Source organism: Rattus rattus, chromosome 4 (assembly GCF_011064425.1).
Source record: "Rattus rattus isolate New Zealand chromosome 4, Rrattus_CSIRO_v1, whole genome shotgun sequence".
Classification (NCBI taxonomy): Eukaryota; Metazoa; Chordata; class Mammalia; order Rodentia; family Muridae; genus Rattus; species Rattus rattus.
In genome coordinates, this window is record NC_046157.1 from 163,069,821 (window position 1) to 163,084,986 (window position 15,166).

The window sequence follows — 15,166 nt, forward strand, 5'->3', positions numbered from 1 at the left end:
TACCAGAGCCCCAGTGTGGGCGAAGGTAGTCAGGAAGGTCGCTACAGTGAGAGGACCTCACCCCTATCCTGTGGTGATCAGGAAGTGACCTGTAGATAGGCTTGGCAAGTGTCTCCTTTATGCTAAGCTGTGAGCAGAAAAAAAGTAAACCAGTATTGGGAAATGACTCCTGTTTTCTTTCTGGTTACAAATACAAATGAAAAATTTTAAAAAGTGTAGCATGTTTTAGTCTTTGCAACTCTATGTTTAGAAGTTGCTACTTTGAGTGTTTTTGTTTGTTTGTTGAGACAAGGTCTCTCTGTGTTGCTGTCCTGGGACTCCCTGTGTAGATTAAGCTGGCCTCGAAGTCATAGAGATCCCCCTGCCTGTGCCTCCTGAGTACTGGGATGAATGTGTTTTTATAATTTTATTTTCTTTTAGTTCCCTGGGAGAAGCTTGGGGGTTGGTGTTTTCCCAGCATCTGCCTCCCTTCTAAGCAGGTTTATCTTTTTAAAATCAGAAAATAGATGGTCCTGAGCTTAGTGTTAATTATTTGGGCTTTTTCCAGATGAACTGTGATTAACAGGACTGCGAGTTAACGGAAGTTACTTCCTCTCCACCGTCTCTTGGCCAAGGGTCAGGTGGGCCTAAGGGGAATCAGGACAAGTAAACACCTGTCAGGCTGCTCCCATCCACCAGGAACCTTCTTCAGGAAACTCACCAGAGACAAGTATCTGGACCCACACATGGAAACTAGGAAAAGACCCTACCTCTGAGCTGGCCCTGCCCAGGCCCAGGGAACCATCCCAACTTGAGCTCCTCCGCCCACTTGACTGTAGCACACAAACTGGGCAGCTTATCTGAAACTGAATATTTAATATTTTTTTAATAACCAAGTCCCACTAGTTTCTCAGGCCACCTGCTGTCATTTTCTCTGTGAAATATTTCTGCTTGTTCAGTAGACACTTGTGGGCCCACTGTGTGTAGGACCCTGTTAGCCCTTCCTATGGACTGTGGGAGCCATGGGGTAGTGTGATGGGGAGGAAGGTAGTTCTGGGGCTGGAGGCTGCTGTCTCTTAGGGTTAAAGAGGGTTGGTAGCTCCCATCATCTGCAGAGTCAGGAGCCCTGTGAGAGCCACCCCCACCCAAGGCTGCTGCCCTAGGCTCCTCCATTATCATCTCATCCTGGTTCTCCCATGGCCCTTTGATCTTCCTTCCTTCCTTCCTTCCTTCCTTCCTTCCTTCCTTCCTTCCTTCCTTCCTTCCTTCCTCATTTTCCTTTTGGCAATAATGGGAATTGAACCTGGGACCTCATAGATGCTAGGTATTCCATCCTGAGTCCCAGGCCCACCCATTGCGATCTGCCAAAATTCCCAGGGTGCTTTGCTGCTCTGGGGGTCGACTGCCCTTCATATCCCACTGTCCTTCCACCTCACGATGTGCCTCTCGGCTGTCCGTTTCAACTCTTATTAGAGACAAACCAAAGACTCAGGGCAGTGGTATACGGTGAGGCTTTGAGCTGTCCCCTGTCATGCTCATGCCTGTTAGTGAGCATGGTGTCCTGAGGGACTTTCACCAAGATGTAAAATTCCTACACAGGGCAACATGAGTTGTGTGGTTTGTGTACACGCATCTACTGAGTAATACTTTAAACTGTAATCGTTCTTACTGGTGGGCAGCTTTGATTGGCATATGTGCATATTAAAAAGGCTTCTACAAATCCTTGGGCAGTTAGCTGTGAGCATGGCAGCCTCCACCACCAAGAGGAAATTAGTGAGTCCTTACACCTTTGACTCGAGCAGAAGGACTTTGGCCTTGAACACCAGATATCTTCTCATGCTGCGTTTGAGGCAGAATTTGCCGGCCACAGAGTGCACACCTGTCAGCAGGTACCGCATAGGAAGAAAGGCAATAGCTGTTGCTCTAGCTGTCCTTGATCTGGCCTAGCCCCGGAGGTACACATGTATGCATACGCACATGCATATTGCACCGGTGACAGCGGGCAAGTCTATAGAGGAGGGAGAGTGAGCAACTGACAGCCCAAGCTTCCAGCCCAACACCGCAGCCCCTCACGGCCACTCTCCCTATCCTATTATTAGCAGCATCAGGCCCAACTGGGAGCTCATACCATCTGATAGCCCAGGGCACTGGCATTTTAAGTTGTTGATTAAGGAGAAATGAATCCGCTTTGGATGACTAGTGTTTAGCCAGTGGGGTTGGTATTTTGTTATAAAACTGGGAAACATGATCCTTGCTTTTTTCTGCTGCTGAGTGGGAATGGCTTTCATCGAGGAAGGGGTCAGAGCTGAGGCAGCCTGGACGAGCTGGGGAGGCCTCAAGCTCGTGCCAAAGTTGGAGTCCCCCAGAAGAGCTTGCAGAGCATGCAGAGAGCAAATATGAGAAAGACAGAAGTTCTGGGGTGCAGCTCTGCCACCCGGTCTTAGGGAAATGCGCTGTAGTTAGACCCAGGGTACTCCAGGTACCTCAGGTAATGACCGTCCGCCGCAGAGATGGCAGGAGCCAACGCAGCAGCGTCCTCAAGCTGTGCTTCAGGGCTGCTTGAGTGGATCTGAGCCTTTGTAAGGGCTCACCAGATAAGATGAGCCTGTAGGCATTCTTTGGGAACTCGTGGGGTTCCTTGGACTGATTTGACGGAGAGCTCGGGCTGGCAGAAGTGTCTTAGTGCCACCGACTGGATTATCATTTTGGTTGGAGGTGCTGCGTTTATTATAATTGAACGTTGACTGCATTTGCCTGTGCTTTCCCATATAAATCAAATGCGGGATTTCTAGTCCTGGGCCCTTAGCAAGGTCTGACGTGACTCACAGTTTGTCGAATGAATGCAAGTATCCCTGTCTTAGTGGGGACTGAAATTAAGAGGCGGTTCTGAAGTAAAGCACTGTGTTGGGGAGAAGGAGCCCATCTTGTCTTTTAGCAGAGTCTCATGGCTGAAGTGTTTTGCTGGAATTTTCTCTCCTATGAGTCTGCGTGGACCAGGATACTAAAGACTCTTTATCAGTCCTATCTGAATCTGACTGTTCAACTTCCCACTTAAAATTGGACACTTTCTGGTGAAATATTAGTTTTCTTTTTAAAGATAACTTCATGTTTATTTCTTGACGATTTTGTACATGTGTATATGATGTATTTTGATCAGAAGCCCCCACCATTCCCCTCTCTGGTTCCCCTCCCACTCCCTCTGGAGCCACCTTCCCTCCGTGTCCCCCCCATCTTCTTTAAAGTCTGAAAATTCTTCTTTAATTCCTATTCCCTGCTGTGGCACTAGGCTGTGCATTTGCATTAGGTAACCTGGGTTCTGCAGTCGCCGCCTCGGAGTGAGCGACCGTCAGCCATCGTTTAAGACAGCGCCAAATGAGTGAAGACCTTAATGTGTTTTCTCTTTTATTTAATCCCTAATCTTTGCTTTGCCGTGGTACAGCATTCTGTTTCTGGTTCATATTTCTGGTTGTCACAGCACCGTTCTCATGTTCCTGCATATTTAACTGAAATTTCTATTTCTCCCCCCACCCCCGTCTCTTCTGTCCTTTTCTGTAGATCTATCAAGTCCAAAAGGTAGGCCCTATCCTTCATTTCTAATGTGCATGTGCTGCTTTTCCCTTGCCGGCCCTGCCACCTGCTGTGCACTGGGCACTCCGCTTGCTGTGTTCACGTCCACCTCTGTGCACCTGTCAGACGGACCAGTCTCCCAACACGAGGCAGCAGCCATGCATGGAACACATCCCCCCATCCGCTTGCCTCAAGGAACTGGGAAATTGTCTCCAAGGGAGAAAGAAGTTCTAACACAAACCACATTTTTAGAACTGGAAGAAGCTTTTAAAATTGTATATTAAAAGAAACAAGATTTTTTTCTAGATGACTTTAAGATACCTGTGTAAATTGCCACATATTAAAGTTAAGTGTAGTAGTGCGCTTCTGTAATCCTAGCACTCAGGAGGTAGAGACAGGAGGATCACTGAAAGCTTGAGGCTATGCTGGGATTATGTGGTTATTTGGAGCCTGGTCTACATACATAGTGAGACCCTGTCTCAAGAAATGAGGGGAGAAAAGGAGAGATATGGATGGATGGATAGATAGATAGATAGATAGATAGATAGATAGATAGATAGATAGACAGACAGACAGACAGATAGTTGTGAGGGAGGGAGGGAGGGAGGGAGGGATGGATGGATGGATGGATGGGTGGATGGGTGGATGGATGGAAGGATGGATGGGCAGATAGATGGAGGGATGGATGGAGGGATTAGTTATTAGGCCAGGTACAGTAGCCCTAGCACTTAGGAGGCTAAGACAGAGGGATCAAAAGTTTCAGGGCAGAAAAGGATAAAAATCTAGAAGAAGAGAATGAAAGAGTATAGATGATTAGAGGTAGATTTAAAAGTCTTAATACAAATTTGAAAAACACAACACTATAGGAACAATTCCCGCTGTCCTCCCCACTCAACACGAGAGCATTACAGGCCCTATGATGTCCTTTAGAGTCCCTGACAGCCGCAGAAGCGAGGACAGTGAGTAGGGCAGGCAGGGCATTGGCTTTCCATGGAATGCAGCTCGGCCAGGATGAAGTGGGTGCCACTAGTCCTCGAGAGTGCTTACAGGGCTTGGTGAGCCTTTCTGTGTGTGAGTCTCTCCCGTGGGAAAGCTTGTGTTTTTTTTCCTGCACTCGTTTGCTTTCTGCCTAGAATGGCTGTACCTCTTAAAGCAGAAAGCCAGAGTCAGAGCACAGTCTCTCACGGTTGAGAGCACACAGGCCCCTTAACCATGAGCCTCAGAGCCTACTACAGGCTGATGACCCTCAGCCCAACCAATCCTGCCTCAAGTGGGAGAGCTCCTCTTCTGAAGAGGCAGAAAGGTCCAGTGGATAGGCAGCTGAATCAGTAGGTACAGTCTTCATGGTCCCAGCATCCAGTATGGGGATGGATACTGAAGCCAGCCTCCCTCTCTTCTAGAATGGCAGGGAGACTCTGACAGGTACCAGTGATTCTAGAATGGCAGGGAGACTCTGACAGGTACCAGTGATTCTAGAATGGCAGGGAGACTCTGACAGGTACCAGTGCTAGAATGGTAGGGAGACTCTGACAGGTACCAGTGATTCTAGAATGGCAGGGAGACTCTGACAGGTACCAGTGATTCTAGAATGGTAGGGAGACTCTGACAGGTACCAGTGATTCTAGAATGGCAGGGAGACTCTGACAGGTACCAGTGAGGCTGCAGGACATCGCTGCCCCAGACCCAGCAAAGGGCCTGGATCTGGCTATTTCCCCTCTCGTCCTTCCCTTTCCTGTTCAGCTTAGGGTTAGATTCTTGCTGACAGGACTGAGATGTGCTATGAGAACTGTCAGGCATGAGCTCAGATGCAGGGCACAATTGAAGAGCCCTGGAAGCCCACCGTAGTTTGTGTAAGCCTATCTAGGGGAAAGGAAGGATGAGGGACAGGAGCCAAGGAGGGTTTTCTGCCTGTCCTGTGGCCACTGTCCAGGTAGTTGAACCGGTCTCTGGTTCAAGGCTGTTTCTCAAGGCCAAGCACCTTGTGCTTCAATCTAGCTCCTCCTGTCTTAACCAAGAGATCAAGGTCAGACAGAAATAAAGGCGCCATACAGTACACATGAATTAGGATCTGGCTGTGGGAGGTGAGGGTGTAGCTAGCATTGGCTGAGTGCAGAAGAGGCTTTAAGCACAAGGGATCCGCTGGAACTGTAGTTAAAATGTGACTTGGACACCTTAAGCGTTTGCTTTGATTTCCTTTACAAACAGTGTGTTCTAAAGAAATCAGTGTCAGTGCAAAAGACAGCTCTCACTCAGAGGGGACTAAGAGAGGGTTTATTCTGAGCCAGAAATGAATGACCATTTCAGGTTGCCACAAATACCTCAGCTTTTTAGAGTTAACAAAGACAAAAGTAAGTCACAAATCAAGGCATTTTCCATGTACATTGGTGGGAAAACTGTGTAGGAAGGTGGGTTAGAGCAGAGAGGTGAGATCTCATTATAGGTTTTAGGTACTAGTTGGTGACATTCTTAGGTTTTTGTCAATCAGAGGTTAGATCTACTAAGTTAATACATTTCAAAGACTTAGACCGTCAAAGGGCCTGATACCGAGGGGGATGAGTGACTTCAGTAGGAAATATAGGCAGCAAAGATAATTTTGGCTTCTGATCTTCACAGTCACAACCGTGCAATGGGTTCAGCCTGCAGAACCTTCTACATGAGTGGTTCTCAGCCTTCCCAACGCTGCAAACCCTTTAATATGGTTCTTCATGTGGTAGTGACCCCCCCCCCCAGCCATAAAATTATTTCATCGTCACTTCATAACTGTAATTCTGCCAAGGTTGTGAATCGCAGTGTAAGTCTCTGATCTGTGACCCCCTCATGGGGGTCGAGACTCACCAATTAAGAACCGAGGTTCTCCATACATGGATTTTTTTTTTACATAACTTAGCGGGAAAGACTGCTTCTGTGGCTTTTTGCACTAGCTTAACACGCTTGGCTTTTCAAGGCTGTGTGAAACTCTCCTTCCCTCTGGTTTTCTACTTACCATCATCTCTCTGAGGAAAGGGGCAGGATCCGTGTATCCAAAACCTGGTCCTCCTTCAAGATGAAACTAAACCACATATAACCACAGCATGCTCGAGTAATTAGAAAACCATTTAAAGATATCCCTGTATTTCTGGTATCCGGGTTTATATTTCCGATTATAAACTTAAAAGTGTGTAAAATGGGACAACAAGTTTGTTGTCGGCTCCTTGATTTTCTTGCTGGAAATAGAGGAGAAAAGAAGGCGGAAGGTCAAGCAGGTTGTTAAGCCTGGGTTCTTACCCAACCTGGGCACACCCTAGCAATGGAAGAAGCCATTCTGACCTATGTAATTCGGTCTAACTGGGACCATCCTGGCTTTGGTAGGTAGGTAAAACCGAGCACTATTGGCTGTACGGTCTCTTCCCACGCAGAGGCCTGCTCTGTAGGTCCTAGACATCTGCCGGAGTCATGGGTTCTCCAGCCTGCACTGGGCACATGTCAGGCAGCAGGAACCTGCAGCTAGACACCAGCTAAGCACAGTGCTTCTCCCTCCCCTCTCTGGGGCCCCTTCCTGGGACAGCAGCATGGAATGGCTCTCAGCTTGGGCTTCTAGTAGACAGCGTTTGTTCCCCCTGCAATTATGCCCCAAAGCTATGAATGGCTTTGCAGAGAGGCCTACTATGGTTCTGCACAAGCTGTTCTTTCCTGACATCTTGCAAGGCCACCCCTGCCTGATGAGCACTTTGCCCTGGGTTCTGGAGGCCTGCAAGGAAAGAGCAGCTAGGCAGGCCTCATCTCAGGCCACTACATCACTGCTCAGGAAACGGCTTCTGTGCAGACCCCAGTTCTATAGCCACTGTGCCTGGCATGCTGTCTCCATGAGTGTGTGTATGCGGGAGAGCATGGTGGAACAGTTTCCTAAGCCTTTACTGTTCATTTCTTGCCTAATTTTCTTTCCCTTCTGTCTATAGAAATATTATGGGCTGGACACAAAATGGGGCGACATCGAGCAGTGGATGGTAGGCCTTGAATATAATTTTAAGACTTAAATGGTTTATAATTTAATCCTGACTGCAGTTTAATTATGCCAGGAGATTCCTATTGCGCTGTAATTTGATACTCGGAGTTCTTCCTCAGGGCATTCTGCATCTGGTTCGGTGTTGTTAGAAACGGCCTAGCCAGGCATGTGACCTGTCCATCTGCTGACAGGGACTGCTGATGTCTGCAGGCTGGTGTTGTGTGAGGTTCCATCGCCACCACTCCCCCAGTTCTCTGCATCAGAAGATCCCCAGGGCTGGGCATGTGCCTGTGTTCAAGAACTTCCCAGAGATCTTCATGTTACCAGCAGAACATCTCGCTGTTCTAGTTAGAACCAGAAGAGGCCCTAGACAGTTTGCTTCCCACATACACAGCCAGCTGCCCTATTACCCCCAACCCCACGTTCACACACTCTTCCATTGGCTTCTCTTATCTCATCTGTGCCCATGAAAACCCCTGCTTTCCTTTTGTTTTCTTTAAGAATCTGAGAGACCAGGGCTCTCTCAGCCCCAGGCAGCCTACCTGCCCTCAGGCCTCTCAGGAGAGGTGCCCATGTGGCAAAGCTCTGAGCAAAGCACCCTCTGGTGATCCCCAGAGCAAGGCCTCTTATTAAACCACCCACCTCTTTCTATCCTGGCTGCTGTCCTGGACTTTGACGCATGCTTCTGGCATTGGAGACCTGGAAATGTCTTCATTAACAGCCTGAGGGAGATTCAAGTCCATCTCTGCCATCTTAGATGCTACGTGTGATATAAATATCTATTGAAAGACTCATCGTGTTCAGCCTGTGTCAGTGATCACAGTAGTGTTCGTTCCTGAGATGTGAGTCTTCTCATCAAATCCTAAGGACAGTTAAAAGGAGGCCCCTTTGAAAGGACAGCAGCTAATTAGCTGTGAGCAACTCTGTACCTCCCACTCCCTTTCCAGAGATAACACTCAAAAACCTGTTTGTCCCGGAGTTCATAAAGCAAGCAGGGTGACATCCACACTGAGGTTCTCTGGGAAAATTGTTTCCCTGAAGGAGAGTCAGTCCTGAGGGGAAGAGAACTGATTTAAAACCAGATTACAGAGGTTGGGGGTAGGGGTAGAAAGGAAGACTTCACTTCTCTGCCCCAGCAATTGCTTTCTCATTGCTTTTAAAGCCACGAACTATGCCAGTCATTTGAGTTCTGAAGGACCTCCCCAGAGGAGCTGTTTCCCACAGTCCTTTAGTTTGAGTTTTTACACAAAAGTGAAACAGCGAATGCTGATTTGCCATTTAGATCAGAAATGCTAGATTCTGTGGCAGCGGGACCTTCTGGGGTTTCTAAGCACTCTCCGCCTTGCTGTCGCTAACCTCTCTCTGCCATTCCATTTGCTTTGGTAGGAAGACAGCGAGCGCTACTCCCGTAGATTCCGGAGAAACGCCTCGGTCAGTACCACGCTCCTTCTCTGCAAGGGACAAGTTCACCAGGGCCTTATTTGTTTTGCTAGTGGCTGAGATAGATACACAGTGCTGGAGAGAAACTCCCCGTGGTTGATGTAAACTGCTCTTTACCTGGATAAAGACCGTAATGCAGCCTTCAGCATTTTGGGCTACACTGAGTAAAGAAAGTTTGTTTGGGATTTAAAAATATATATATATAACAAAAAACTGAATACTGAACCAAGGCCATGTGCAAGTTTAGGTACTTTATCTAAACTTTATCTCCTGCCTTGCTTGGAAATGTTCAAGTATTATTATTAACATATTATCATGACATTGTAAATGTCTTTTCTTATTGTTAAATATCCGTAGATGATTTTTTATAATAGGCTTATTAATAACCCTCCTTAAAAGTTACCTGTGGCATCCTGTGTTTCCATAAACAGCCCTAGACAAACTGAGGCCTACTGAGGGCCTGGGGTCACATCCTATGGAACCTCAGAGTAGCTGGTCCACTCACTGCTCTGGAGTCCGGTTAGCAGCTTTCTTCACGGTTCCATTCATGGTTGTGTTCTCATCCTGTCTTTTACTAGGCTTCTGACGAAGACGAGCGCTTGTCCGTGGGTAGTCGTGGCAGCCTAAGGGTCAGTAACGGGCATGACTGCTTCTGCATGGCACACTGTGTGGGCGAGATCCCCATCCCTGCTTTCAGTCCTCAGATCCCAATTCCTATGCTCAGCGGGTCCCCACCTAACTGATGAAATGTTTGTATATGAGTTAGCGAGGGCAGGGTGGGCTGGGCTGGGAAGAGTCTGGGGTGTTACTTTATTGTCGTTTCCTAAAGAGTGGTGGGCATCCTTTCATGTTCTCGATAGTTTTTCCACAACATGGAAACTATGAGACTTTGGTTAATGATCGTCTCAGAGTCAGTACGATGGGCAGAAACATGAAGGCACACTTCATGCCCATCCACCCACATGCTGTCCAGGAACGTTAGCCTTGATTAAACTGTTCCTAAGCCAAACTTGGGAAATAGTTCAGTCAGTCAACGAGGACCTGAGTTCCACGCCCCCAGAACTCCTGTGAAGAAGGCCATGTGTGGTGGTGTATGCTTATAATTCCAGTTCAGAGGACGTGAGTGAAGCCAATGAGAGAAACTATGAAGAAAAAAAAATTAGAGGGCCTTTCTAGAAATGACACCTAAGGTTGTCCCCTAGCCTCCACATGCAAATACATGCGTGAGAAAGCACACACAGAAGTGGCCGTAAGTTCTTTATGGTGTTTCTGCAATTGCTGGAGGCTCGCCCGGAGCCTTCTGGCTATGAGCTTCACCACCAGGAGCCTTTCAGTCAGCTGTAGTGAAGGCTCTTTGCAGTGCTGGACCTAAAGCCTCCCATGTACCAGGCACGTTCTACAGAGCTACAACCCCAGCCCTGAATGCTCTTCACTCACAACTTCATGGCTAATAAACTCGGCACTAGAAGAATGGTTGTGTTTTAGCTTGGTAAGCATGTCCTTTTGATTAGCTGCAGGGTTGACATGGGATCTCCCAGCTGTCATAACCAGGTCTCCAAGCAGCTGTTCTGCTCTGCTCCGAGACTTTACTGAGCTGAGGGTTGGTTTATTGTCACCATGACAGTTAGGTCACACAGTATTACCCCTTGAATAAGCATACACCAGGCGTGCGCTTAACTTGGCATGTGGCACTAAAGCCCGGTACACCAGCCTTGTGGCTCAGCCGCCATCCCCGGCCCTGACCACTTAGCACTAAGAGCAGACCCTGTGTGGCTTTGCTGGACAGTTACATGTGAAACAAGGGAGGTGACATCTTGCTGCTGGGAAGTTCCTGCTGCGTGTCTTTCCTGATCCCGATGATGCAGCTGTGACTTCCTCCCAGGCCCTCCCTCAGACAGTCTGCTTTTAAGGAAGCAAGGTTTACATAAGCAAAATATAAGTAAGAACAAGCCCAGCTTGCAACATCTGTGGCCAGGCCCAGCCACTGCAGTCGTGGGAGGTGTCAAAGGTCTGGCCCTTGAAACCAAGGGGAGGAAGAACAGTTGGGGACCAGGGGAGGGACTGGGAAGGGCAGAACAGAGAGCTGACCCTCGGACGTAGCCTTCTGGTGGTGACTATGCAAGAGAGCCTTTTCTACAAATGGCGGCCCAGAAGCCTGAAGATGTCTGAGGTAGAACAGGCAGGAGGTAGAAGCAGAGTCTCTGGGACAATGTGTCATCTTCAGACTTGTGACCCTCTGGGGCTCCCCAGGGAGGAATGTCACCATTTTAAGATTCCTGGGGGATGGGGTAGGGCTGTGTGTCCTAACTTCAGAGTTTGCTGAAGTTGCCATTCTAGCAAGTTGGCTGGTGGTCATTGTCCTTCCACGTCATCCTCTGAGTCCCCATCCTGGACATCTCTGTCGGACACCAGTGTATCTATGCCAAGGTCTGAAGTGTCTCACAGGAAATGCAGGGTTAGTAAACTGAGGAGGAGCATGGGAGAAAGTCACTGAATGTCACTGTCAGCCTCTGTTGGCGACACGACTCCCCCATGGTGTACTTCAGAAACTTATCAGGGTTGTGCCACAAGCCATGCCACCACACCTGACAACCAGAGTTCAGGCCCTGGGCCCACATAGTAGAAAGTGAGAGCTGACTTCTGAAAGCTGTCTTCTGAGTTTCACTGATACCGTGGCACACGCTGATCGCTCCAAAATGTAGTTAGGGTTTTTTTGTTTGTTTTTGTTTTTTGTTTGTTTTTGTTTTTGTTTTTTTTTAACAATTTGAGAGCTGGGGTCCTGGAAGTAAAATCCAAACCTGCTATTCTCATTTATCATAGAACAAAGTCGAGCATTTAGGGACCTGCCCGAGGTCGCAGTTCTGAATGCCAGCTACTGCTCCCCCAGAGCCTTTCACACCTGCCAGGTGTCCGAAACTGTGCCCTGCTGCCGGTCCAGCTGAGGAAGGCGGCTGGCAACCCTGCTTTGTAGACATACCTCCCTCTGCGTGTGTGGAGGCCGGAGTATGGCTTCGCATATTGTAACACTCTGAAGCCTTCGCTCTGCAATCCCTAAGACGGCTTCTTTCCTCTGCTCAAGCACCTTCTCTAGAGTGCTGGCAGTGATGATAAGCCCTTGCGACCAGGAAGGGTGGTGACCATGCATGGTCGTCGTCGTCCCCCCCTCCCCCCCCCGCCCAGGAAATCAAGATTGAGGATTATCATAAGGGTTTAACTATCTTTAAAATCTGACACCATACATCTCCGGACTTTTCCGTAGTTTCATTAGCCCTTATCTGTCACGAAGGAAGTGAGGCTCAAACGGCTTCGTGCTTCCGCGAACCATACAACTGTTAACATAGAAGCAGCTTAATGCTCTTAGACTTTATGATGTCTGCCGTTCCTGATACTACGCCTTCCTCTTTAGTAAGAAAGACGTGAGAAGTTATGGGAAATGTGTCCTTGTTAAGATTTTCAAGGTCGCCTGGTCTTTGCCTCTAGGGGAGACTTCTCTCTGATTCACTCCCCCCACTCCCGTCTCTGTTTTCCCCTTCCCGGTCTTATTCCAACAGGCGCAGCCCGAGCTGGAGTACGGGAGTCCCTACGCCTGGGTGAGGTGGTCAGATAATTTTGCTGTGTGACTCTAATGGTGTGCAGTGACAGATCATAACCATGGTGCTTCTTACTAACTTCCTGGATGCTTTTCCAAAAAGCCAATTCCATCTGTCTGTCTATGAGTCAGCGGGGCTCTCTCTCCTTCCCAGAGCCTCCTGACCTGTGGATGGGGCCCTCAAACCAGGACTGTATGCAGTACTGGCTCCCGATCACTAGGAGGTGTTCAATGTTGGTTGTTGGTCACCCACCATGGGTTCCCCAAAGAACCCACCAGACCAAGAACTCCCAGGGCCTCTGTGTGTGTGTCCTTTTAAAAGACTTAGGTGTGAAGAAATCACTTTATTCAATAAACCCCATTCTTTCTTTATCTGTATCTATTCCAATTAAGAGGATCAGCTGGCACTTTTGCTGGGAAAATAACCTTTGAGACAGATCCTAGTTCCAGCAACAAAAAACAAAAGCCCTTTGTTTCTAAACCCAAAGAATTTTGCACACCTATAGCCTCTTCTCTGGGATTACACAAAGACGATTTTATCCCAAAACCCCTGGGCTTCGTTTATTCTCCACTTCAAAATTATTTGGAAGATTTACTTTTATGTGTATGGCCATCATTAATAAGTACATCGTTAATAAATAGTGCTGTGTGTCTGCTGAGCATGCTTGATCCTCCAAGGTCCACAGAGAACTGGAGAGAAGAACTGGGCGTAGGGAATTCCCACCCCCATCTCACACACTAAGCCGCTCAAACCGTCCTAGTGTAGTGAGGCAGGCCAGCTAGGAAGAAGCACAAGATAGGGCCCAAGATTGAGGATGTCCCTCACAACGCCCTAGCCACAGAGCACTGCCACAGTGACACTGCCACACTAGCAGTTCTTGGACCTATAAGGAATCAAATGCATTTGTTTCTAGACATCATTCTTTGTATTTTAAACTGAAAGTCAATTTTGAGGGCTGGTCTTTGGGCTGCGTGTGAATTTTAGCAGCGGCCAGAGGCATTCTGGACTTCACTTCAGTGTCTTCTCATTCTAAAATTAACTCGAATGCCTCAAGTGTGCCGCTAGCTTCAAACTCACAAGTGTCAACGAACCTCTCTTGTTTTGTTTCCCATTTTAACGACCTCAGAATGTGCTCTGTGACTAACATAGAGAAACAGACAGTGCATGTTGTCTATCACAAAGGCTGCATAGCAGCTCCAACGGATCTAGTATTACACTCATTTCAGAAAGGTGTTTTGGAAGGTTTTTTTTACATGTTCCTGTTTCACTTAGAAACTTTAAATTGTCATGTTTTCGTATTTGGGGTTTTTCTTCCTCCTCCTCTTCCTCTTCTTTTCTTTTCTCTCTCTCTGTCTCTCTGTCTCTGTCTCTCTCTGTCTCTGTCTCTGTCTCTGTCTCTCTCTCTCTCTCTCTCGTTATTGGGGAAGCAGGCATATAGTTCATAATAATAGGCTGTGGAGTTTAGAGTCCGTCTGTCAGTTGTACCTTAACCTGCATTAGTACTGAACTCTTGCTACACTGGAGTGAGGCTCACCCAGTGCCTCCCATAAGCCACGCCTCCTGCCTGTTGGTATGCCCATCTGCTAGTCGAAAGAGCATTCAGAGGCTATCAGGGTGCACAGGAGTCTCCCCGACACTCACATGCCCTCATCGTGGACCTGGAGTTTATTCATCTTTGTGACTCTTGTCATAGCTGTGAAAACACTGGTGGGTCGAATAATTAATTGCCTAAGAGCACAGGGCAGACCTTGCCTTTGCAGTCTGAGAGCCAGGTCTGAGACAGATAAATCCCCTTCATCTTTCCCACACGTGTGTGAAGCCACTCTTCCTTTTCCCGTGTTTGAAGCTGTTTTGGTCTCTGGTGGTCTTTACCTTGAATTAACAGCCATTTCCTCAGACGTGGTTCCTAATGCCATAAAATAGCCTGTTTCCCTATGGAGCGCTTCTAGATGGCCTTGCCTTGGCTCGAGGCATCACTTCCCAACCTTTCTAATGCTTCGACCTTTTAATACAGTTCCACATGCTTATGGTGACCCCAACCATAAAATTATTCTCATTGCTACTTTATAACTGTAGTTTTGCCACTGTTATGAGTCGCAATGTAAGTATCTGGTGTATGATCCCTGTAAAAGGGGTCACGTATTTGATACCCCCCAGGGGTCGGGACCCACAGGTTGAGAACCACTGACTTAGGTGGAGAGGGGCACCAGGCAAACCTTTACTATGTCCAGCCTTTTAGACAGTTGGCTGGGTTTGGTTTCTTCCTGGAGAACGCACGATAACATCGTTGAGTATATCTTCAGTCCCATCTGGAAAAACAAAGCAGGAAGAGTGGATGAGGCTTGCTGGTCAGTCCTTCCTCAGGAGACTTCCACACTCAGTCGTGGATTGCACTGACACGAGTCTTAGGGACACGGCTTCAATCAGGCTGCATTGTCCCGTCTTTACCCAGAATCTAACTGAGTTGGGTAGGTCCCTAACCTCTGGCCTGGCGTTCGGCCTTCTTGAAATCTAGAGTTTCCACAGCACTAACCTAAGATTGGCCGCAAGAAAACTGCCTAGAGGAACAGCTTACGTCAGACCATGGGCCTCACTCCACAGGAGGGAA

General features: G+C 47.9%; 1 protein-coding gene across 14 annotated transcripts in view; it reads left to right on the forward strand.

Moving 5' to 3' along the window:
• Window positions 1-15,166, forward strand: part of Lrrfip1 (LRR binding FLII interacting protein 1) — a 128,742-nt gene that overhangs the window by 68,622 nt on the left and 44,954 nt on the right. For 4 of the 14 annotated variants that reach the window (XM_032901607.1, XM_032901609.1, XM_032901608.1 and 1 more), the window contains exons 3-6: window positions 3,535-3,552; window positions 7,482-7,529; window positions 8,915-8,959; window positions 9,547-9,597. The exons of 8 other annotated variants lie outside the window; for them this stretch is intronic. In XM_032901607.1, the coding sequence (XP_032757498.1) occupies window positions 3,535-3,552; window positions 7,482-7,529; window positions 8,915-8,959; window positions 9,547-9,597 (162 nt within the window). Of the gene's footprint in view, window positions 1-3,534; window positions 3,553-7,481; window positions 7,530-8,914; window positions 8,960-9,546; window positions 9,598-12,519; window positions 12,559-15,166 lie in introns of all 14 variants that reach the window. 2 more of the 14 variants (XM_032901619.1, XM_032901618.1) reach the window with 1 other exon arrangement.